Source organism: Pteropus medius, unplaced genomic scaffold (assembly GCF_902729225.1).
Source record: "Pteropus medius unplaced genomic scaffold, Ma_sr-lr_union100, whole genome shotgun sequence".
Lineage (NCBI taxonomy): Eukaryota > Metazoa > Chordata > Mammalia > Chiroptera > Pteropodidae > Pteropus > Pteropus medius.
In genome coordinates this window covers 26,022,201-26,045,287 of record NW_024350319.1, presented here as the reverse complement: position 1 = coordinate 26,045,287, position 23,087 = coordinate 26,022,201, and the positions used below count along the sequence as shown (strand labels likewise).

The 23,087-nt window shown below is 32.8% G+C and overlaps 1 protein-coding gene across 5 annotated transcripts in view; it reads right to left on the bottom strand.

The window, feature by feature from the left end:
- Positions 1-23,087, bottom strand: part of NAV3 (neuron navigator 3) — a 302,837-nt gene that overhangs the window by 14,551 nt on the left and 265,199 nt on the right. For 4 of the 5 annotated variants that reach the window (XM_039838902.1, XM_039838904.1, XM_039838905.1 and 1 more), the window contains 9 exons: positions 21,159-21,280; positions 20,129-20,149; positions 19,276-19,448; positions 17,667-17,820; positions 16,330-16,504; positions 12,929-13,026; positions 10,388-10,483; positions 9,943-10,111; positions 8,521-8,756 (listed from right to left, as the gene is read on the bottom strand). In XM_039838902.1, coding sequence (XP_039694836.1) covers positions 8,521-8,756; positions 9,943-10,111; positions 10,388-10,483; positions 12,929-13,026; positions 16,330-16,504; positions 17,667-17,820; positions 19,276-19,448; positions 20,129-20,149; positions 21,159-21,280 — 1,244 coding nt within the window. The remainder of the gene's footprint in view (positions 1-8,520; positions 8,757-9,942; positions 10,112-10,387; positions 10,484-12,928; positions 13,027-16,329; positions 16,505-17,666; positions 17,821-19,275; positions 19,449-20,128; positions 20,150-21,158; positions 21,281-23,087) is intronic. The other variant, XM_039838903.1, reaches the window with a different exon arrangement.

Below are 23,087 nucleotides of genomic sequence, written 5' to 3'. Positions count from 1 at the left end.
ATATAATGCTGAGAGTATACATTTTTTAAAGGAAAGAGAAAAGAGAAAAGCTAGTACAGAACACCTGCAACAAATATAAAACTGTAAACACAAAGGCATATGTTTCAGTTGTTTTCTACCCTAAGGAAAAATAAAAAGAGAGTCCTGGATATGAGTTCTTAGGATAAATTACAAATATTGAGACTTCATTGTTGTTTTTGTTATTTCTGTGGTAAAAGTGAATTTTAGCAAATCTTATAATCCCAAGTATAGATTAAACCCAAAGTGGATTTAATCATCCATTAACGAAATATTCGCTATCTACTATGTTCATAGCATCTCTAAATTTTCACTAATACTTTAAGCATTTTAATTCCAATTCATTTCAATGGGGTGCATCTGAAACTACTTATTTATTTATAATCCACGTGCAACTGCTATCATTTTAAACAGCAACAAAATCTGTTATATTTTGCAGTTGACATTACCTTTTGACATTTCTTGAGTTTCTTGGTTCTTTTACAGGTAGTATTCCTTTCTAATAGCTTTAATCTAAATATGATAACTAGTCTGCTGATTGACTGCTCTCACAGATGGGGAGGCTAGGAACATAATTAGGTTTCTGAAAATTTTCCTAATCAGTAAGAACATTTCCATAATATTTGCATATTTACAATGACATTTTCAATTTGTAAATCTTACTCAGGGTTAAAAAAACAATTCCATGATCTCAATTTCTTGTAGCCAGGTAAATATGTGAACCTCTTACCCTAGATGCAACTCCCTCTGTCTGTAATACCACTTTTACAACTGAAAGTAGAAAGGGTAAATTAAAGTAACCAGAGTTTTGAGGTATTTAGTAATATATTCATTTAAGTTCAAATATACAATTTATTAAAGAATAGACATCTATCTTTTATTGAGCCAATTGCATAGAATAAATATTGCCTAAATTAGAGACTATATAAAAAGCTATGTTTAATCCGTAGTCTGGAGAATTTCATGTATCTTAAAAGAAAAATGGAATTTATATAAAAAATCTAGCTATATTAAGTCATTCATTCACTTATAAAATATTCACTGTCTATCTACTATGTTCATAGCCCTAGAGCAAGACCCAGGGAGTACAAAAATAAGTTGTAAGTTTAACCTTTATTATGAACTGAACTAAATCAAGTACTTTTTTGGGCACAAGGATTAAAAAGGGTAATTAGAATGTCCCCCACCCACTCCACCCCACCCCATAGTCTTTAAGAGTTGTCACATTAGAGACTGAAATTTAAATATGGTAAATCGTTTGATGTCATAGTGTATTAGGAGCTATGAGAAATCAGGGAAGGAGATTTTGCTTAGCTGATGAATGTCAAGCAAAGCCTTCTGGAGAAGGTAATACCAGGGCTTGGAAGGGTGGTAGGCACACACATAACTAACGAGCTTACAAATGCAGTGCAAAATATGACATGAGAGAGGCTAAAGAAGAGATTCAGCCTGTAGGAAGGGAGAAGGATTAGTTTCAACTGGGTGATCCTGATGGACTTCACCGAGAGGTGGAATGTGAGATGGATCCTAAATAATAAGTTGAATTCCAAATGATAAGTATGCTGTTATTTATCCTTTCAACACATCTTTAGCAAGCACTTACTATGTGCCAGGTACTCTGGCACAAAGGATTCAGAGATTTACCTCTGTATTCCAAGATCTTAGAGTCGATATACAGAAAGGCAGGTCAACAAGTAAATCACAATACGGTGTGATAAGTGAAATGCACAAAACATGACAGGGAAAGTTAAGAGAGTCATCTAACCCAGACTTAGTTTTCAGAGAACAAAATGGTACAGGGGGAAAACTACTGGAGTCTAAATAATAAAGAGTGAAAGGTGGACGGTATGAGTATGTGATGTGTTTGGGGGAGTAATAAGTGTTCAGTTGTTGCAAAAGAAATGGTACATGATAGTGGTGATCGCAATGAAAGAAAACAGAAAAGATTTCGAATCCATTCAGAAGAATTTGGGTGTTACCATATAAACAACTGTGAACTATTTTTTTTTATTGGGAAGAGCAATTTATTTATTAAAGGAAACAAAGATGTAAAGGATGTGATGGTTAATTATAAATGAAAAAGCATTCAAAAAGCATATGGCCCAGAAAAGCAGGTTAGGCATGTCTATATATATAATTCACAGTAAAAAGTAATAAATTAGTTCAAAAAAGTAGAAATCAAAGATTTTGTTCAGAACATGTAAGAATTATTCGTAGCTGCTGGGAAAGACTGGTGGTAGTATAACTTGCTTTTAACTCTTAAGTTTTAAGATTGATTAATGTTTTTGATGTTTAAAAATGGAAGAGCTTTCCAAATGCAGGGAGAAGAACAATCAAAGGCAGAAACACAAAAGTATGATATCTGTGTAGGAAAAAAGCTAGTAGAACATGTTTTGTGGATGTAAATAGTGGTAAATAACTTGGAAAGTCTGCAACCTCAAATGATTAATAAGATTACTGGAATTTTCCTATTGGCAATGATAAAACATTGAGTGTTCTGGAATCTGAGTAATGTGGTCAAAATTATGATTTCAAAGCGTGGAAAGTATATCATAAAAGAGGAAGAGAAACCAGTCAAACGAATGCTGAAATTGTTGAAGCCGAGACATACTATGGAACTCATTAAGGATAGTAGAAGTACGGGAAGATTTTTGACTTAGAGTAGAAAGCAATGGAAAAAACAAAAACTGCAGAATTGTAATGTAGTCCAATGTTAACTATGAAAAGATACTTTATTTTCCATGAGGTGAAAGGATAAAGACAAAAAGAGAGAGAAGGGACATTTGATGGAAGCTGTGAATCGAGCAGTCAGAAAACAATTATAGTAGTCCAGTGATAGGGTTAATTTGGATGGAATGATGATAATAGTGGTCATAATCACAAATCACAGGTTTATGCTTTGTTTTTCCGGGTTGAGATTGGCATTTCTAAACATGTATTTAGTATGCTAATATAAACATATTTGTAAGCTAATAGAAAGGCTTTCAGTTGGGAGAGTGGGTATGTCTAACAGTGTCCAGTTGGAGTCAACACAAGGTGAAACTAAGGGAGTCATCCAGATGAGAACAGAAATGGGAGAGAACAGAATGTTTGGTAATATTTTCATTTACCAGTAGGTGAAGGAAGAGTAGTCAGAAAAAGAGACTTAAGAAGGAGCTTTATGTACAACAGGAAGGAAACAAGAAGAGAATGAAAATCATAAAAATTAGAATTTCTAGAATGAGAGATCGACTATAGCAATTTGCTACACATGAGTTGGTGGGGTGGGGTGAGGGAGGGAGGAAAGAAACAAAGGGCACTGAATTTGGTAACTGAGCAATCACTGGGTGATTTGGAGAAAAGTGGGGCCATTAGGTTCTATAGTGGTTTTCTCTCATCTTGAGAAGAGTAGTTGATCCCTCTGGGAATCTAAGGAAAGCTATGGACCCATCACAAATAGAAATCAGCCGGCATAAATAATTTTGTCACATAAGTTAAGAATTTTTCAGACCTTTTTGAAATCACGATTCTCACTCTAGCTTAATTGGGGTAAAACCTTAGATTAGTATTGATGCATTAGTATTAAAAGTCTCATATCCAAGATCTATTGAAGCAGAATAAAACAGGTATATCTATCTGTTTGATAATGAGATGAATCTCATACTTTGAAAATACACACAGAAAATAGCAGTTATATAAAAACTGTTGAGCATTGCTTTCTCTAGTTTTGACTCTAGGCACACTAAAAATGAATCTGCCAAGTCCAGTTTTCTGATCTTTCCCTACCTAACATTCCAAGTGGCTTCAGCTGGCTAAAAATTCTTTACTCAAACCATCTCTAGTTTTCTGGGCCCACTATATCAGATGTCACAAAGGATAATTGCTTATGTGTACTGCTCTCAATCAAAATATTCCAGCTGGCAGCTTGAAGGAGGGCTTGAAGAGTGGGAAGAGGGACAGAATGTAAAATGCAGAGGTACCAAAAGCATAAAAAGATTTTTTTCACTTGATGATTTATTGTTAGATATTTTGGAATCAGTAAGTGCCTTTTGGCTTTATCTCTTCAGTGCTATCTATGGCATAGTATAAAGCATGTCAGTAATTATAAAGCCCCATTTTTCAGGGAAAGGATTTATTATTTCATGCTTCATTCACACTTTACTCTAATAACTCTAAACCATTAGCAGGTATCCCTCACACAATCTTGTCATCCTTATTCCTTTATAGCATTCTCACTTACCACCCCCATAAAAATCAAACTGAACCAAAACAAATCAAATAAAACAAAACAAAAATGTGATTCTCTCACAATTTGGCAAGAATTGGACAAATTCTCTGGCAACAATTCTGTATCCAGTATTACTGATAGCTCATTCATAAAGAAACAATAAACATGTTCGTTGCATTTTGCGTTTTCTTGGTGCTGAATGCCACATGATTTCTCTATGAGTTTTTTTCTATTACTGTTTCCTAGCATCATTATTTGTATTCAAATACTCTCAGCAATGCTTTATTTTTCATTATTTTGTAATAACAAAAATTAAACTGACCTAATAATTTTAGACTAACAAAAATTAAACTGACCTAGTAATTTTATTCTGAAAAAGTAGAAAATGAGAGTGTTGGAAATATTTGATCAAAAAAATTTAAAGGACACATAAAATTGATAAGAATATCTCTAAACACTAAACATTCTTTAACTGAAATAAAAAGAACATATATAACAGTTGATTTTGGAGTGAGGCAAATTTTATAATTAATATAAATTAAAGTATTTTGTTTTAGTGTATCAAAGTACATCCCAATGAAGCCCAAATCAATCTATTTGATTCAAAACTTGATTTTAAGTGATACCCAACTTTATCAGAACGCCTTGGTTTCCTCTAATAAATCTATTCTCTTATTTTCCAACCACTTGTTTTTTTTTCATAAAGAAAGTAACCTCTAAAGAATCTGTCACATCAACATTGAGGGAAAACCAAAAATCACACTGAGGATGACTAAGAAATGTCAATCCTTTCATCATTTTGGCTGAAAGAAATCTGTTAAAAATAATAAAGATATAAGGAGACCCAGAATTCACAGAAGGCATTAAACAATGCAGGCTGAAGCAAACAAACTATTGTGTTCTTCCTACTTCTGCTTAGGGAAGAGTCAAATACTCTGCCTCAGGTTCCATGTTTCTCTTTAATTGAAAAGAGAATGAGTGATTCAACCACGATTAGAATAGTTGCTGAGTTTCAAGGAAATATTTAGAATATGTACTCCAACTTCTTTATCCCTTCATCTGTTGACAGACACTTCACTTGTTTGCATGTCATGGTTACTGTAAATAATACTTCTATGAACAGGGGGTGGAGATATCTTTTGAGTTAATTTTTCCTTTGGATATATTTCCAGAAGTGAAATTACTGAATCACATGGTAGTTCTATTTTGAATTTTTTGAGGATCCTCCATACTGTTTTCCAAATAGGCTGCATCAATTTACAATCCCACCAGTACACAACGGTTCTCTTTTCTCCACATGTCACGCCAGCATTTGTTACTCCTTGTCTTTTTGATGATGGCCATTCTAACAGGCATGAGGTGATACCTCACTGTGGTTCTAATTTGCGTTTCCCTATTGACTAGTGATATTGAGCATCTTTTCATGTATCTGTTGGCCTTTCTTATATCTTCTTTGGAGAAATGTCTTTTCAGGTCCTTTGCCTATTTTTTCATTAGATTACTTGTGAGGTTTTTTTGCTATTGCCTTCTGTGAGTTCTTTATATCTTTTGAATATTAACCGCTTACTAGATGGTTTGCAAACATTTTTTCCCATTCTGTAGGTTGTCTTTTCACTTTGTTGATGTTTTACTGTGCAGAAGCTTTTTAGTTTGATGTAGTCCTACTTGTTTATTTTTTATTTTGTTGCTTGTGCGTTAGGTATTATATCCAAAAAATCATTACCAAGACCCATGTCAAGAAGTTTTATTCTCATGTTTCTTCAAGGAGTTTATGGTTTCAGGTCTTATATTGAAGTCTTTAATCTATTTCAAGTTAATTTTTATGAGTAGTATAAGATATGAGTCCAGTTTCATTTTATTACATGTGAATATCTAGTCATCCCAGCACCATTTATTGAAGAGGCTGTCTTCAATCTATTGAGTATTCTTGGTTCCCTTGTAAAATACTAGTTGACCATCTATGCTTGGGTATATTTCTGGACTCTCCATTCTTTTCCATTAGTTATTGTGCCTTTTTTTAATGCCAGTACCATACGGTACTGATGACTATAGCTTGGTGGTATAGTTTGAAATCAGAAAGTGTGATGCCTACTGCTTTATTTTTCTTTCTCAGGATTTCTTTGGATATTCAAGGTCTTTTGTGATTCCATACAAATTTTATTTGTTTTTTTTTTTCTACTTCTATAAAAAAATACTATTGGAATTTGGATAGAAGTTGCATTGAATCTATAGGTAGCTTTTTATAATATTGACATTTTAACAATATTAATTCTTCCAATCCGTGAATGCAGAATACCTTTCCACTTATTTGTATCTTCTTGGATTTCTTTCATCATTGTCTTATAGTTTTCAGAGTAGAGATCTTTCATCTTAGTTCAATTTATTCCTAAGTGTTTTACTGTTTTTGATGCTATTGTAAATGGGATTTCTTTTTCAAAAAAATTTATTGTTAATTTAGGGAATTGCTACAGATTTTGTATGTTAATTTTGTATCCTACTAATTTAATAAATTCATCGATTAGATCTAACAGATTTTGATTAAGTCTTTAGGATTTTCTATATATAAAATCATGTCATCTACAAATAGAGACAATTTTACTCTTTCCTTTCCAATTTTGATACTCCCCCTCTCTCTCTCTTTCTTTTTTCATTCTTGCCTAATTGCTCTAGCTGGGACTCACAGTACTATGCTGAATAGTAGTGGTGACTGTGGGCACCCTGTCTTGTTCCCGATTTTAGAGAAAAAGTTTCACCTTTTCATCATTGAGCATAATGTTGGCTGTGGACTTGCCATATGTTGAGATGTGTTTCTTATCTGCCTAATTTATTAAGTTTTTTTTTATTATGTTGAATTTTTTCAAATGCTTTTTCTGCATTTGAATGATCATATAATTCTTTTCTTTCATTCTATTAATGTGTTGTATCACATGATTGATTTGCATATGTTGAACTCTTCTTGTATCCCAGAAATAAATCCTACTTGATCTTGGTGAATGATCCTGTTAATATGTTGTTGAATTTGTTTATTTTCTTTTCTAGTAGTGTCCTTTTCTGTTTTTAGTAACAAGAAAACTCTGGCCTCATAAAATGAGTTTGGGGGTGTTCTCTCCTCTTTGATTTTTGGAAGAGTTTGAGAAGGACTGTTGTTAATTTGTCTTTAAATGTTTGGTAAAGTTCACCTGTAAAGTCATTTGGTCCTATGTTTATATTCATTGGGAGATTTTTGATTACTGATCTTCTTACTAGTAGTTGGTCTACTCAGATTTTATATTTCTTCCTGATTCATTCTTGGTAATTTGCATGTTTATAAGAATTTTTTCATTTTTTCTAGATTGTCCAATTTGTTAGTATATAGTTGTCCATACCATTAAGAACTTTTTGTTCACTAAGCTACATGTCTGGGTTTATTTCAAGAACTCAGTGGGTTTTACTTGTTTTGGGAGTCATGTTTATTTTTAAAATTCGTAGGCCTGAGCTTTCTGAAATACAGGGTCAGTTTAGATTATCTAACCAGGTTATCTTTGGAAAAATTACATGACCCAGTAGCATGTAGATTCCCTCAAGGAATTGCTTATAACACATGTGGTTTCCTAAAAGAACTTTGGGTTGAGGTAATTGATGATGTAATGAATAATTACAGGCAAAGTCTAGTGTTAGGCATCAACTATCTCTTATTTAGGATTTTTAAATTTTACTTGCCATATATGAAAGTACTAGCTAGGTTTTATAGACTCTCAAACCTATTCAATAGTTGAGAGTGTTCAAGTTGATTATTAGAGTACATGAGATCTTAGTTGATGGCGAAATGGAATATTGTTCAATTTTCTAAGATGTCTAAGCAGAAATCTTATAGAAATATGATATAAGCAATTGCTTCTCCCATAATTTCTGCCTCAAATATTCTAACGACACCCAAATTTACAGAGCCAGACCAAGCACTGGCTTTTTACAAAGCTCCAATTCTTCCAGGAAGAGTTATTTTTCCCTGTGCATCTGTAGCACTTTGCACAAATCTCTTTCTACTCTAATAGATGTTCAAGAGAAATTAGATAATACTGTCATTTTCTTCTGTACATTCCCAATACTTGTGAAGTACCTGATAACTGAATGGTATTGAATAGAAGTCTTGTTCAAATTCATCAAACAGGGCTTAGTCATCTACCAGATTCTAGTTTTTGACAAAGAGAAGATATGTTTCCATGTACAATATAGAAGCTTTACACAATCTTAAAGATTAATTGCTTAAGACACTTATAGATAAATAACAACCGTTTGTGTAGGAGTTTGTTACTTACCTTACTTGATTTGTGGTCCACATTGAAAGTGGCAATTGCATCTTCTGTTTTTTTCCTCCCGGATTTGGTTATTACATATTCAGCAAGTTTATTTGCTAAATAGGTCTTTCCAGTACCACTAGGTCCTGAGAGTATAATTCTATGATGCTCCATCAACAAGTTAAAGTATCTTTGGGTAATTGGTTTAGGAATCAGCGTATCAAAAACAAAACTGTCCAAACTGTTTTCTTCTACCCCTGAAGGAAGAAACAAAGGAATAGCATGCCTTACTGTTCTACACAAGCTAGAATTTAAAATATAGTATCCACCGACAACAAAGCTTTGTTAGTCGTAGGAATGCAGACTTGCAAAATAATTTCCTTATTTCTATCCCACAAGTATGTGGTGCCATTTTAAGACAGAAAACCTCAGTAGTAAGACAGAGTGAACATACAAAAAATACAAGCCATTTCCTTTTGCTCAGGCTTCCCTCCACTGTCTACTTCATGTTTTCCACTTATGTTTCCATAGAGAAATGCCAGCATCACAAAAATTCTATCATAAAATCTCATCCCTTTGAAGGTGGTAGCTTTGTTAAGAATAAATGTAAAGATTAAAATATAAAATACATATGTGTGTATATATGCTCTTCCCTCTTCTTCCTTTTTTTCCTCTTTATTTCTGTCTAGCTCTCATTATACATCCCAGCAGTACAACCGCTTAAGCTTATGAAGAATACATACCATGATATTTAGCAAGGAATTAAGAAGGAGAGCAACAGTATCTCCTTTTACTTACACGATTACCTTAATCATAAAACCAAATATTGACATATTCCTCTATTAATCCATAGTTTATATAAATGTATTCTGATTCTTTAACATGTATGAACAATGGATTATGGAGACAAGTATACTTTAGATATTCTATTTGCCTATAATTAACCACATCATTCAAAGCAAAAGAAACAGAATTTTTCATTCCTGATTCTTAACTTCCATTCTCTTTTCCCAGTGGGTATTTATTGGGTACACATATTTTAAAATCAAAGATGTAGTGATAAATATATTACTTCTAAAATCAAAGATATAGTGATACATATAGTGATAAATATATTCAATAATTTTTTTGAATCCTCCCTAAATGAAAGATGATAATGGAAGAAACCTAGAAATTTGAAATTCCCTAAATTGCATTCCTTTTTTTGTGTCTCAGAGAATTTTTAAAATTACATTCCAAGTTTTACATCCAAAAACCCAAAGAATCTCATTTACTTGTTTATTGTTTTAAGCTGTGTTTTTGCTTTAAATACAAATACAACTCATTTCATACCAAAACTATTAAAGTAGTTAAAATAGTTTTTAAATATAAGAATTTGAAGGAAAACAGCAAAAAAATATTGGTTAAAAAAATACAATTGTGCTTTTTCATTTTTATGTTTACCTTTCAGGTTCACAGTGATGATATTATTATCTCCAACAAGGTATCCACAAGGCAGCAGTTCAGGCACTTCTAGGCTATGGGATCTAATTAAATCTCCTATGCAGTAGCTAGCAATGCAGTCAGAGCTCAGACCAAGGCTAGTGGATGTATCAATTCGGAACACATATTCCTAAAATGGTACACACAAAAAAGGGAAGTCAAAACAGACATTCAACTCATCTACAAAAAATACAACACTCATGAGGACATGAAGGCAGCTGTCAAGAATTTTAGAAATGGATAAGTACTATTAATATTGAACAGCACAAAGAGAGAAAGCTTTCCTTGATATCTGAAACAGAGGGGAGGAAAAGCAGAAATGCCTATGCTATTAAAGCTGAGGGAAGTAAGTATCTATAATGAAACAAATGTAAAAATTAATAGCAGGATATCTTGCGTAACTTACCTTAAAGAGACGTCTAATTACACCATCTAAGACATCCCACTTGGTTTTTCCACTAACACCAATGGATCCTATCAAATATGCCTGAGACTTCTGATCCTAAACAAGAACAAAGTAAAACAAGATAAAAACCTATCATGTTTCTTGTCTTACTACTTACTATATTTTCCTCTGAAATATATTAATGTAGTGATGACTAAGATGAAAATTTTAATAAGCCATTAGATTTTATAGTAATAGATATACACAGTGGACTATATAAAGTTAAATTTATGCCAACAAATCAACCAAATAAATAAAGTACCAGCAATAGCAACAAAAACAAGAAAGAGAATAGATGAGATGATATGATCAAGAAAAACTGATTCATGACCTGTTCAGTAGAAGGGAAAGGGCCAGGAGAGAATAGTCTTTCATTTTAATGCAGTGGGTGAATTCCTGAGGAGAAGCAGCTTGGTAGGAAGGAAATGGTGATAGAGATGGGATAGACCTATATCATGAGTCCTAGAACTTCATCTTACCATTTTTGTGATCTTATCTTTGTTAAGTCTAAAACTCAGTTTTTTTCATTTATTAACTTAAATTATCTCTAAAATATAATCCAGTTTTAAAAATAAGTTATTCATGGTAGTATGGCATTCACATATTTACAAAACAGGTCCCATTTTGAATTTATCAGAAAATTCACTGTTTAAAAGAATTTGTTAGAGAATGTACAGGACTCATTTTAACAACCAAAGAATCCCTTTGTAATACAAATAACAGTCCAGATTTATATTTTTTGTAGAATGAGATTTTGAGGAATTTCTACATATTTTGGAAAAGTAAACAATTCAAGATTTATACTGAAGCCTCTTTTATGACAGTTGGAAATGGATATGTGAAATAGTGATCATGATACCAGTAGATATAATTAGATAGTTGATATATTACAATCCTGGTTCTAGTCACCAACTATATGGTCTTTAAGATGTGGAGGAATAATAACTGAGTCAGGTATAAGAAGACATGGATCCTACAACATACAACATATAACCTTGGGTAAGTCACTTAGCTTGCTCAAAGCCTAAATTTCTTTATCAGTAACATTTAACTCTATAAAGGTAAATGATTATCAGCATTACTTAAATATAAGCCAATTAGAAGCCAATATCTTTTCGAGAAAAAGTGGAAAAATTCACAGCAAAACCATAGTGTTTTCGTTTGTTTATTTGTTTGTTACTACTGTTATGTACTAAATGTTTGTGTCTCCCCAAAATTCATATGATAAAGCCATAACACCCAAGGTGATGGTGTTTGGAAATTAAGCCTTTAGGATCAAGGCATTAGGGTGAGTCTCTCATGATGGGATTAGAGTTCTCTCTCTCCACCAGTACACACACTGAAGAAAGGCCATGTAAGGACATAGCGAGAAGGTGGCAATCTGTAATTCAAGGAGAGAGCCTTGATCAGGAATTAAGTCTGCTGGCACCTTGATCTTGGACTTCAGAACTGTAAGAAAATAAATTTTTGTTTTTTGAAAAAGACCAAGTCAATTACTTTCAATGTTCAAAGACATTGTCTTATAGAATTATTTTGAAAAAGAAATCTTGTTTTACAATATTGTTGTAATCCAGTCAAAATGGACTCTCATACAATGCTTTATAAGCAGCTGCTTTTAAATTAGAGATAGTTTAAGCTTTACTGAGACTATTATAGTCTTTCACATAAAGACCAACTTGAAATCAGACAAATCTGTGGTGTAAGCAGAAAGTTTATGGCATTGAAATTCTTGGAATATTTTCTCAGTTTAAAAATTCACAAGTGTTATCTCACTTTTCAAACTTAAATACTTGAATCTTTTTAACTTTAAGTTTTTTTGTTTTTATGTTTGATAGAAAAAAATTGGATACTTACAAATTTGTATTCTTGGTCACTCGACAACAAATTCAGCTTGAAATATTATTTTTAATTTTAAGAAAGTGCTAGAGTCAAAATGTTGTGGCCAATTTAAAGACAATATTTGATTCCAGAAAATTAAAATACTTGCCTTATCGGCTAAGTGCTTGCTTTAAAATGATACATACAAGTAGCATCAATGGAATTTGTCATCCTGATTTCAGTAGAAAATGTCTTTCTTGTGTCTAGACTATTTATATAGCTTACAGTTTCTTCTTGGTACAAAGACCAAATAGCTCTAGTAATTTTTATTACACATCATAAATATCACCTGTATTCTAAAAGTGACACCCCAAAAATATTTTAGATAAGATGTTTATATCGAAGAAAGCAATGTGTTTTTTTTTTAAGTTCTAGAAATGAGGATAGCTGACAATCAGTATTGTTTTCAGTGACTGAACATGACATTCTGAGACACATTTCTACCTATATAATGATGTAATTTCTTTTGAGTCCCTTTCAAATTTTTGTAACATATTCAGGCAAAGCTAAGACAAACACTGCTTATAGTATATTTATCAGAATGAATATTCAAATTAAAATACATTTGATTCATGGTTATCTTCAGTCTTCAGTAATAAAAAGAACTTAAGATTAAAGAAATACCTTTGCTCGACCATAGCCCTTGCTTATGGAGACTATAATTTTCACACTGCGTCCATCTTTATGTCCAGTTGCATCACCAGCATCATCTAGCAAAATATCTACCAAATTTTCAAAAAAACACAAACACACACACACACAATAGTCACATTAGCTAAGATTTGTTCATTGCCATTGTTTTCTCTCTCATAGTTTTGTAACTTGCAATGGGATATTTAGCCTTTTTGCTTCCTATTTTAACCCAACTGGTTTTAAAAACTTCAGCTTTCAAGAAGATGAATTACTGTGGTTGTATTAAAATTTCAATCTAAGAATTTATTTCTGCTTCTAAAGAGATTTGCCCAAGTGTTGGGCCATTGCCTTTTGATGAGGAAATAAGGGATTTCCTTTTCTATTACACACTAGTCTGAGAAATACCTAAGTAATATTCAGTTATCATTATAACCCCGACAAACTGAAAAGCAATCTGATTTTTCTATCCAACCTAAAATATCCAAACTCAATACTCATGTAATTTATGAATGCAAAGGTGCTGAGATTGACTGTCAACCGAAATTATTTTCAACATTTGGCACATATTCATCTATATCACTGCTTACCTTATATCTATAATTACTGTACTGTTATTGAATTTCGACCATGGCATTGTACTTCCATATAGAAGTATATTAATTATCGCTCTCCTCTATATTTATATTTATAGTTTCAAAACAAAAATAGTATTTCTAGTAATCAGCAAAGAGTTACAGAAGCATGACAAAGCTAGTTAACCTTAAACCACCAGCCTTTAAATGTGATTAAAGATTAATTTTCAAAATATATTACATGAGATTAGTGTCCAATTTGGAGAATTATTAAGGTAAACTATCCAAAATACATGTTTTCCTTTGACAATAATGTTATTATAAAGCTATATTTAATTTGGAGATGTGTTCTGTGGACAAAGGAAACTCAGTTATATGTGCTGAAGAGCACATATGCCTGGTGATGGGAGGACTCAACTGCTCGGACTGTAAACCTACAGAAAAAAGGGCTGTGATTGTACCATCACAGAATCAATTATTTAATCAAATGGCTTCTGAAAGTGAAATGATTTTATTATCTTAATAAATAGGAATATGCAATTTGTCAAAGGAAGGAGTAATAACTCCAAGAAAAATGAAAAACAAATTTGCAGTATGGGTCTTCTGTGTTTATTTACGGAAAATAAGTTATGGTCCTCTGTAAACATTCTGAGAGAACAATAAACAGATCTGCCATGGTGGTTACAATAAAGTGAAATTCTGACCAGAAAAAAAAAAAAAAATGTGTCTTTTCAAAGTTCTGTCTTTACTGGATGTATGGAACCTGCAGTTATATTTCAGGAATGGAACATTTGTCAATTATCGTCTCTCCTGCCTATTACTTTCTTTTTTAAAAAAATTATTCATGAACCTTAGAAAGTTTTTCTGTTAAAAAGCCCTAGCATAAATGCAATATCAATTTCCAATTCTGAACCCACTAAGCAAGAGAGAAGGCATTGAAAACAGTATCCTAGTTATGCAATTAAAATTTTTTGTTAGTTAAGACACAAGTATCATTATTAAAAAATAATTAAGGAAATAAAATAATATAGGACTAAAAATAAATGATAAAATAGGTAATCAAAAAGTACATTAAAAAAAAAATCCCCATCCACTAAGTTGCCTTAACTTATCAATCTTAGCCATCAGTCTGTTTAGTCCAATGCACAAAGAAATTGTAAATTTGATTTCTTTAATTTTATATTTATCTTTATGAGTTCTAGTCTTTCATAGACATCAATTTTAGTTTCATTGTTATATAGCTGTTCTTTCTAAACTACCTTCAGTACTAATCTTGTCACCTTCAAACCTTATCATATTTCCATTGGAATAAAACAATCACGTAACAGGCAGTGAAATTCTGCCATTAAGCTGTCCTGAAGTATAAGGTACTAACCGCAGTCTTCCCTTAGGAGACAAGCCCTGGATCATAGATAGGCACTGAGTGCCGTTAGGTGTCAATCCTATTTCACTTCTCTGTCAGGTTCATCAATGACAAGCCAATGTATAGGATATTTCTCAGGACTCTCAGATTCTACACAATTAAAGTTTTTGTTCTTTCTGTTTTAGCTTCTTTTGAAGAGTGTGGATGAACATTATGGACAATTCACACATTCAAGTTATTACCATATATCCATATTTTTATTTTACCTATGGATAATTTAATAATGACATTTGTTTTTTCTTGGCTACTAGTATTTGTTTTACATGATGCTTATTTTCAGAATTCATTTCCTTTCCCCAAATCTTGTCAATGTTATAAACATTGTTTTCCTGAATTTCATGGAGTTCCTACTTGCCTTTCAATTCCCATTTGCTTTTTATAAGAAGAAAGCAAGTATACGTTTAGGCCATTCGTTTTATATTATGAAGGGCAGATCTAATAGTAAAATTTAAAGATTCTGACTTTTTAGAGCAAGAGATGTGATTAATTAAAAATGTCATCAATATTAGCATGCTGTGTCTCTTTTTCTCTTCTTCATTTTCATCATCATCTTCTTTTATATTTTAGTCTAATTTAAGGCAAGCTGTGAAGTTAGTTTCCCATTTCTATAAAGAAATCCAAAGTTACCCAGGAACATGTATGTTGTCAGTTGTCAAGCGTCATCTGGTGGCTGTGCTTTGCAATTACCACAGACCTATACGTAAATCTCTCCTAAACTAAACTTTGTGTGCATAAAATAATTCAATGCCATAGGAGCAGTTATGCTTTACGATCGAACAGTTCATCAGATATTAAGACAACATTATGTCATATTATTCTATTTGAAACTGAATAAAACCGTACCCTTGTTCCATCATTAGTATCAACAAATATAATAACAGAATCCACTGTGTTCTTTTTGTCTGTTGAAAATTTAATAGAGCTTCAGGCTAGAAGATTATCAGCAATATGTTCTCTCTAGGCAACTTTATGCAGGATCATCTAGTCAAATTTAGGCATAGGTCCTGATACAGTTGTAAATGGGAACTGTAAACTTAAAACACTATAAAATTGTATGGGGTTATTGGTATCATATTCATGAGCATTAATGATCATCACTGAGAATATTATTTCCTTATCCTATTTGTAATCATGAAGGAAGTACTTCTCAAAAAATGATATAAAAACCACATCTCTAAGTCTTTCACTCTTTCCCAGGGAATGTTTTTCTAAAATTATAATAAAGTAGAATAAATTTACATGAGAAAAATAGGACTATTTCTGAGAATTAGAGTGTTAAGATTTTAAAGGAGTATGAGTGAGAGTAGTAGTGGGTAAGCTTCTCCAAATTCCAGGTCTCCCCCCTTCATTAAGTCATAGGCATGCTTTGATCCAGGCAGGTGTGTGCACACAATCACCTGAGGTAACAGACTCTGTGATGTTCAGATTATTTAGAGAAAGTCCCAATGACTGCCGTGAAGATGAGGAGGAAGAGCTGCTGGAGGACTCTGAAGGTGGCCGAGCAGGTTTAGCCGTGTTACCAGTTTCTGCTTTCAACCGGTCATTCTCAGCCTTCAGTATTTCAATTTCATTCTGTTGAGCAGATGAGAAACATGAAAAAAAACTGAACAGGTATGATTGAGAAAATGGTATCAACTCTTTTATCGGAGTTAATTAGATTGTTTATTAAATAAAGCATTGTAGTGAATATATAAGTTAGGAAAACAGATTTCCTTCCAAAGAAGGAAAGGTAACATTTTCTGTCTCTCACGTACATACATGTATTCACAAACATAGACACGCTGACCATTAGAATTTTAATAATTATTTTTGAATATATCATATATTTGAGTTTTCCAAGATGTGGTCTCATTTGAATGAAGAATAATATAATTGAAAACTTCGTAACACTTCTCATTTTAAAAGTATTGTTAAAATCTCAGAGCAAATAATGACATTTGTAATACTCTGAATTCATGGAGAGTTGAAAATCAGAGCAAAACAATATAAATACTGTGATTTGAAATTACTTCAGAATCCTAGCTAACATCTAAAAAAGTTTTTTGTTTCTTCAAAATGGGGTACTAAGCTCTTAAAAGCAACAAAAGCTTTTCGATGAATATATACAGTGGCAGATGAATATGCTCAGCAATGAGCTTTTCTTATTTCAGTCATCTGTGGTACAAGTGATTACTGGTTTACAAGAATAAAATGAAAACTTAGCTGAGCACAGACTGGTTCTGAATTTAGCTTTCAGACACTTCCGAAAAATACAAAAGTTTTTTGTTTTTTTTTTACAGATGGCATTTTACATCACTTTTATTTTCATATTTAGAAAGTTTGAGTTATATTTCTGTAGTTTTCTCATTATTATTGTTTTTCAATTGAAAATAGGTAAATGTGTTTGAAAGTCAGATTTCAAAAGAACAGAAAAGAGCCAACATAAAAGTAAATCATGGAAAAGTGAAGAAGCAAGGATTATAGTTGTCTCTAAAACCTTAGCTCTCAAGTCAACCCAATCACAAGTACAAGTGACTTGAATAGTCTTTGCCTGCAATTGGCCAGTCTGCACTCCCATTTCCGACCCTGGATTTCTCCATTCCGTATTAAGGAGTAATTTGCCAAGACTGAATAAACAGAGAACATTTCCAAAAAAGGGATTAGGGTGAGATGTGTTTTTATAATAACTAAGGGAAGGAAATAAGCAGCATTTCAAATCTCTCCAGTTGTTCCTTGAAGGTGCTTCAGCACTGACCTGCATCCTATTCATGGCTTCCCTGATCTGATCAAGATGATGAGCCGAGCTGAGGGCCTCCAGCCGAATATCAGTTAATTTTAATTCCTTTTCTCTGAGCTCACTCTTCAGCTGCAGAATTATCTCAGCCTCAGCTTCTGTGCATTCACAGATACTGAAGAAGGAAACAAAACACAAAATCAGTGGTTGGAGGAAGTCAGAGGATTAGGAAAAGCAATGCTTCTTTTAAAGGATGAACTGTAATATTATCCAGCAGGTACAGAAATTATTTGCTGCTGGTAAACCTAGAGAAAAGGAGAAAGAGTTTTACAAACAGTAATACACTCAGGTTCAAAACTGAAAATAGTAGCTATCTTTTCTTTTATTCTTTTCTTCCTATTTTCTGAAGTACAAAAACAATCTATTATTACTGTATATAAAGTAATCCTCAAAATTCCCTTGTTGCTGATACTTATGGGGCTGAAGGCTCATAGTGTTATTATATTTGATTCAACCATTTTTCAAGGAACTTAAATCTCTATTTGCAACATATGAAATATTCATTTTTAAAGCAAAGTTATGTCCTTAAAACATTGATTTCTTTTTTTGTAAAACTGTGCAAAGAATAACTTTATTTGGCACAATACCATCTTCGAGTTACCATGAAAATTCAATATAAATATTGTAGAAAATAAATCAGAGAGATTAGTTTTTCACATTTAAATAATGGATGCATGTTATGTAATCCTCTTGCTAGGCTCAGCTGATTTAGGGGATCAGAGCTAATGAAACTAAATCACAGTTTTCAACCCATCAAAGCAATTTAGATGAAGGCTGCTTAAAGATCATAGACATTATATCCTTACTGTTGTAGTTTTGTGGACAGTTTTGTAGGAAATGTGTCAAAAAAATTTATTTTATATTAACTGATATAATTTCCACTTAAAATGTGAGAACTAGGTTGCTGGTCACAAAATAACAGTGTTATGTTCTTCAAGTTATATAGGATGTACAAGTGTCTCAAAGAATGGGCTATGATAAAAATGCTATGTTAGATTATCTAACACAACTAAAGAAAAATGGATTGCAGTTTGGCTTTAGGATACCAGATTTTACTTCAAAAACAGAAAGACAGAGGAGGTTTTTATTTTTGAAATGCATGCGAGTGATTTTAGAAAAAGCAAAAGTGAACACTGCCTAGGTTAGAACCTGGATCTTTGAGTTTTCATGCATCACACTCCATTTTACCGGGATCTATGCTTGTAGATCACAGGGCCATTTTGCCGTTTCTTTGGTGGCCAGACAAAGGGTGACCTGCATTTAATGCAAAGTTAGACAGATACATGGACAAATGCACATGAAAAGAAGTGAGAATAATAACTTAAGAAAGTGGAGAATGAGATCAAGAACACTCAAATTTATGAAAAATGAAAGCTAAACAAATGCTGTCTGACATTCTAAGGAAGATCTGAAATTGACTGGTATGCAAATGATGCTGTTGTGAAAGTACAACCTGATTATACTTAGAACATAAGCACAGGGTCAGCCTGAAGTTGTTTAAAAAAAAAAAAAGCATATATATATATATGTTTTGTGTTTTTTTTCAACATTCTGCAGAGAGAGGACTTACGCTGAGGCAGATTGCGAAGGCTTCATGGATGCTGCCCCGCAGTCACCAGCATTATGGGGCAACTTGGGGGATGCTGGAAGGGATGAGTCAGTAAGCTCCTCAATGTCTGAATGTGAAGAAGGAGGCTTGGTGGACTTTTTCTTCCCAAAGGCTTGTTTGAATGAGCTTCTCAGCTGAAAGAAGGAGAGAAATTACCTTTCTTGTCTATTTGCACTTGGAGAATTTTGCTTTGGGGCGTTAGTTTGCAGGTGCCATCCTAGCCACTGCCTGGGGTCAGTATGTATAAGCAGAGTATTAACAGTTGCAGCACAGTATCTCTAAAAAAATGATACCGTGTTTTGTGTTTTTGTTTTATTCTTGTATTAATCCAGCTCAGCGCAAACATGGAAGGCTTTTAAATAGTGCAGGGTCAAGGGCATGGCTGTCAGAGCACGCATTTAAAACTAAATACCTTGAAGGGATCTCATTCCCAATGCTTCTCTCTTCAAGGCAATTTGTTTTAAATGGCCACTTTAGCGCTACAATCAAGTCATGTCCTGCTGACAGTATAAACTTAAAAAGCAAAATGAAATCAAATTCACCTAACACTTCATTAATTGTAATTTTCCATTCAAATTTTCAGTCCCCATACTATTCAAAACCAGAATTGGTATCCCCTACAGCTCTATTCAGAAAGTGGTTTTACTTCTTCTCTTTAAAATTTGAGATTAAAATGAAAAGACACAAAGGAAAGACATACAAGGTAATCTGTTTTTAAAAGGTATAAAAGCCTACTGCCAAAATGAATAGCATTCATGCCAAGGTAGGGTATTTTTTAAAGATGCATGCCAAATTGTCCACGGTTTATATTCACCTCACTTCCTCTAGAGTTCACCTTGCAGAAACATGAAAGAGTGTGCAATTACAAATCAAGGGAATGAAGGCTGATCAGTATTTTAAAATATTACCTGCATAAACATTTTTTAAAACAAAAAGGTATCTTTCATTATTTATAGAAGGCACTCCAGTAAAATCCTCTGATAGTTATGTTTTGGATTTCATCAAGAGTTGTACTTATTTAAAATCTACCTTTGTTTCATGGTATTAAAAGAAATCCTTTACTTCATCGTTTTTAAAAATTTTGCAGTGATAGCATCTTCCCCTAGGTTCTTTTGCAATTGCTTAATATTATCATAGATTATCTCTCTAGCAAACTTAAAGCACAGTTCTGTTAAAGCACATTTTTAGATTCCTGCTATATTCTCTTGGTAAAGAATAAAACAGACATTAACGTAGTTGATTTCTTAACGACCTAAAACTTTATGCTCACTATAAGCCCCGTTGATGTGAGGGGTGGGGAAACTTTCAAGGTCTCTTGTTTCCCTTTTACCAACTCGATTTCTTCTCTTCCTCTATCACCATCATCATCACCACCATCACTGCGCTATTACTGTCATTATGTTACCATCATCATCATGATCATCATCATTATCATCATCGTGTCAGCATCTTTTTCTTCTTCTTTATCTGCACAATAAACTCCTGCTCTAAGTCATCTCTTTACAGATGTTATCTTATTTTTCTTTACAATTCTATAAAGTCAGTATTAATTACCCTGTTTTTGCAGATGAGAAAATTTAGGCTCCCCCAAAAGGTGAAGTAACCTGACAAAGATCCAAGCAGCAAGTGGCAGAGGTGGGATTCAAACCCATGTTCAGTACCAACTCTAAAACACGTGCTTTTCAACACCATTAACACCTTAATTTTGGCAGTGAGTGCCCCATTGGAGGTGCCGGTCACTTGAATGAGACTCTTTGTAAACTGCTGCAGATGGCTAAAGCCCCAAAGGAAAAAGCCTGACTCATTGTGCAATACATTTCAGAATTGGATGAATGATGGCTTACCCAGTTTTTCTTCTTCTTTTTCTTGGAGTCAGCATCATTACCACTGCCAATGCTGGAATGGCTTGTGGCACTGTTGATACTAGAAACACTTTCAGAGGAATGCTGTCTTCTGATGCGGAGATCTAACAACAGATAGAAAGCATCACACTTGCTCATAAAGACTTTCAATTTGAACAAATTAGACTTTTAGGCTTTCTGAGAGAAAGTCTTAAAATAAAAGTCAACATGGTTTTGTACAGATCATTTCAATGCAGTTTTGGTTTTATAAGTTTAATAAAGTACACCCATATCTGTTTTAATTAACAGAGTTATCTGTATTAAGATTCAATGGGTATCTCATATGAGTCTGTAGCACTGGTGGTTTAATGAGTTCTGAGTTTTGTCCAAAAATGAAATGCTATGCTAGTGATTTCTATTGAATACCTGGATCAAACTACACTTCTAAAATGTTTATTTCAAATGATTAGTTCCATGGAGTTAATGGAAACTCATAATAGCATGAGAATTAATTGTTTTTTTTTTTAATATTTGTGCTTTGAATAAAGTTACTGAAGCCAAATATATTAGCTTTCCATTTCATATAATCATACCATGTTAGAGCCAAAACAAACCTTGTAAGTTATCTAAGCACGTCATCTCACTGATGAGGAACTAAAGTGCAAAGAAGTACCTTGATCAAGGTCAAAGAGCCAATGAGGGGAAGACCCTTAAGAGAAAGAGTCTGGGTAGACTGCATTTGCTCATTAAACAGAAAACATATTTAAGACAGGGCAATTCTTCCATCATACCACCAATTCCTACTGATGGCTTAGAATAGTAAAAATAGTAACATAACAACAAGTAATAATAAAGCTAACTTTTAGTATGTGCTTACTCTGCCCTGGGAATACCTAATTTTAATCATAAAGTAAACCATTGAAGTGAGTTAATTCACTAAATGTAATTTCCCCATAGTCACAGAGCTGAAAACCAGTGGAGACAACCAGAGAGACCTGGACTATCCTAAAGTTTCCTATGTAAACTGCCATGTATATGGCCTCTCTCTATTTCTAAAAAGCATTTAGTGTTTCTTTAGTTACATATTTTGAAGAGAACAGCATTTTATATTAAATCACTGTTGAAGATATTCACTTACTTCATACGATCAGCTTGTAAGATTTATTTATACTTATTAAAATTAATTTTAAACTTGAAATTTTATTTATTTACAGTGAACTGATATTAAGTGTTAGTGAAGACACTAATAGTTTGTAAAGTTATTTTTAAGGTCAAATCTGCTTTTAGGCTATTTCTATTGCTATATTTAATTGGCATCAATGCTATATGCACCCTGATGTTCACTGCAGCATTATTCACGATGTCCAAGACATGGACATCGATAGATGACTGGATAAAGATGTGGTACATATATACAATGGAATATTACTCATTCATAAGAAAAGATGAAATACTGCCATTTGCAAAGATATGGTGACGGAAAGAAATTTAACTTTGGGTGGTGAACACACAATGCAATATACATATGGTGTATTATTGAATTATGTACTTGAAAACTATATAATTTTATTAACCGATGTCATCCCAATAAATTTAATTAAAAAAATAATTGGCATCAATGTAGATTAGCCAAGCAAAAAATCTCAGCGAAATTTATAAGATGTTGAAAATTACTATATAACTTTCAAAAAGTTTTCATAAAAATAATAGTATAAAACCAAATCTTTTAGGTTGACTGATTTATTTATCAATGAAATGACCCATGACAATGACACTGTAACTGGCTACTTTCAAAACATATAATAAATAAGTACACATGTAGGTATGTAATATGTGTACACATATCTCGATCCTTACACTCATATACATACATACTGATCAGCACTTTAATTTTTCCATTAAGATAATAACATGCTGATGAATTTTATAAGA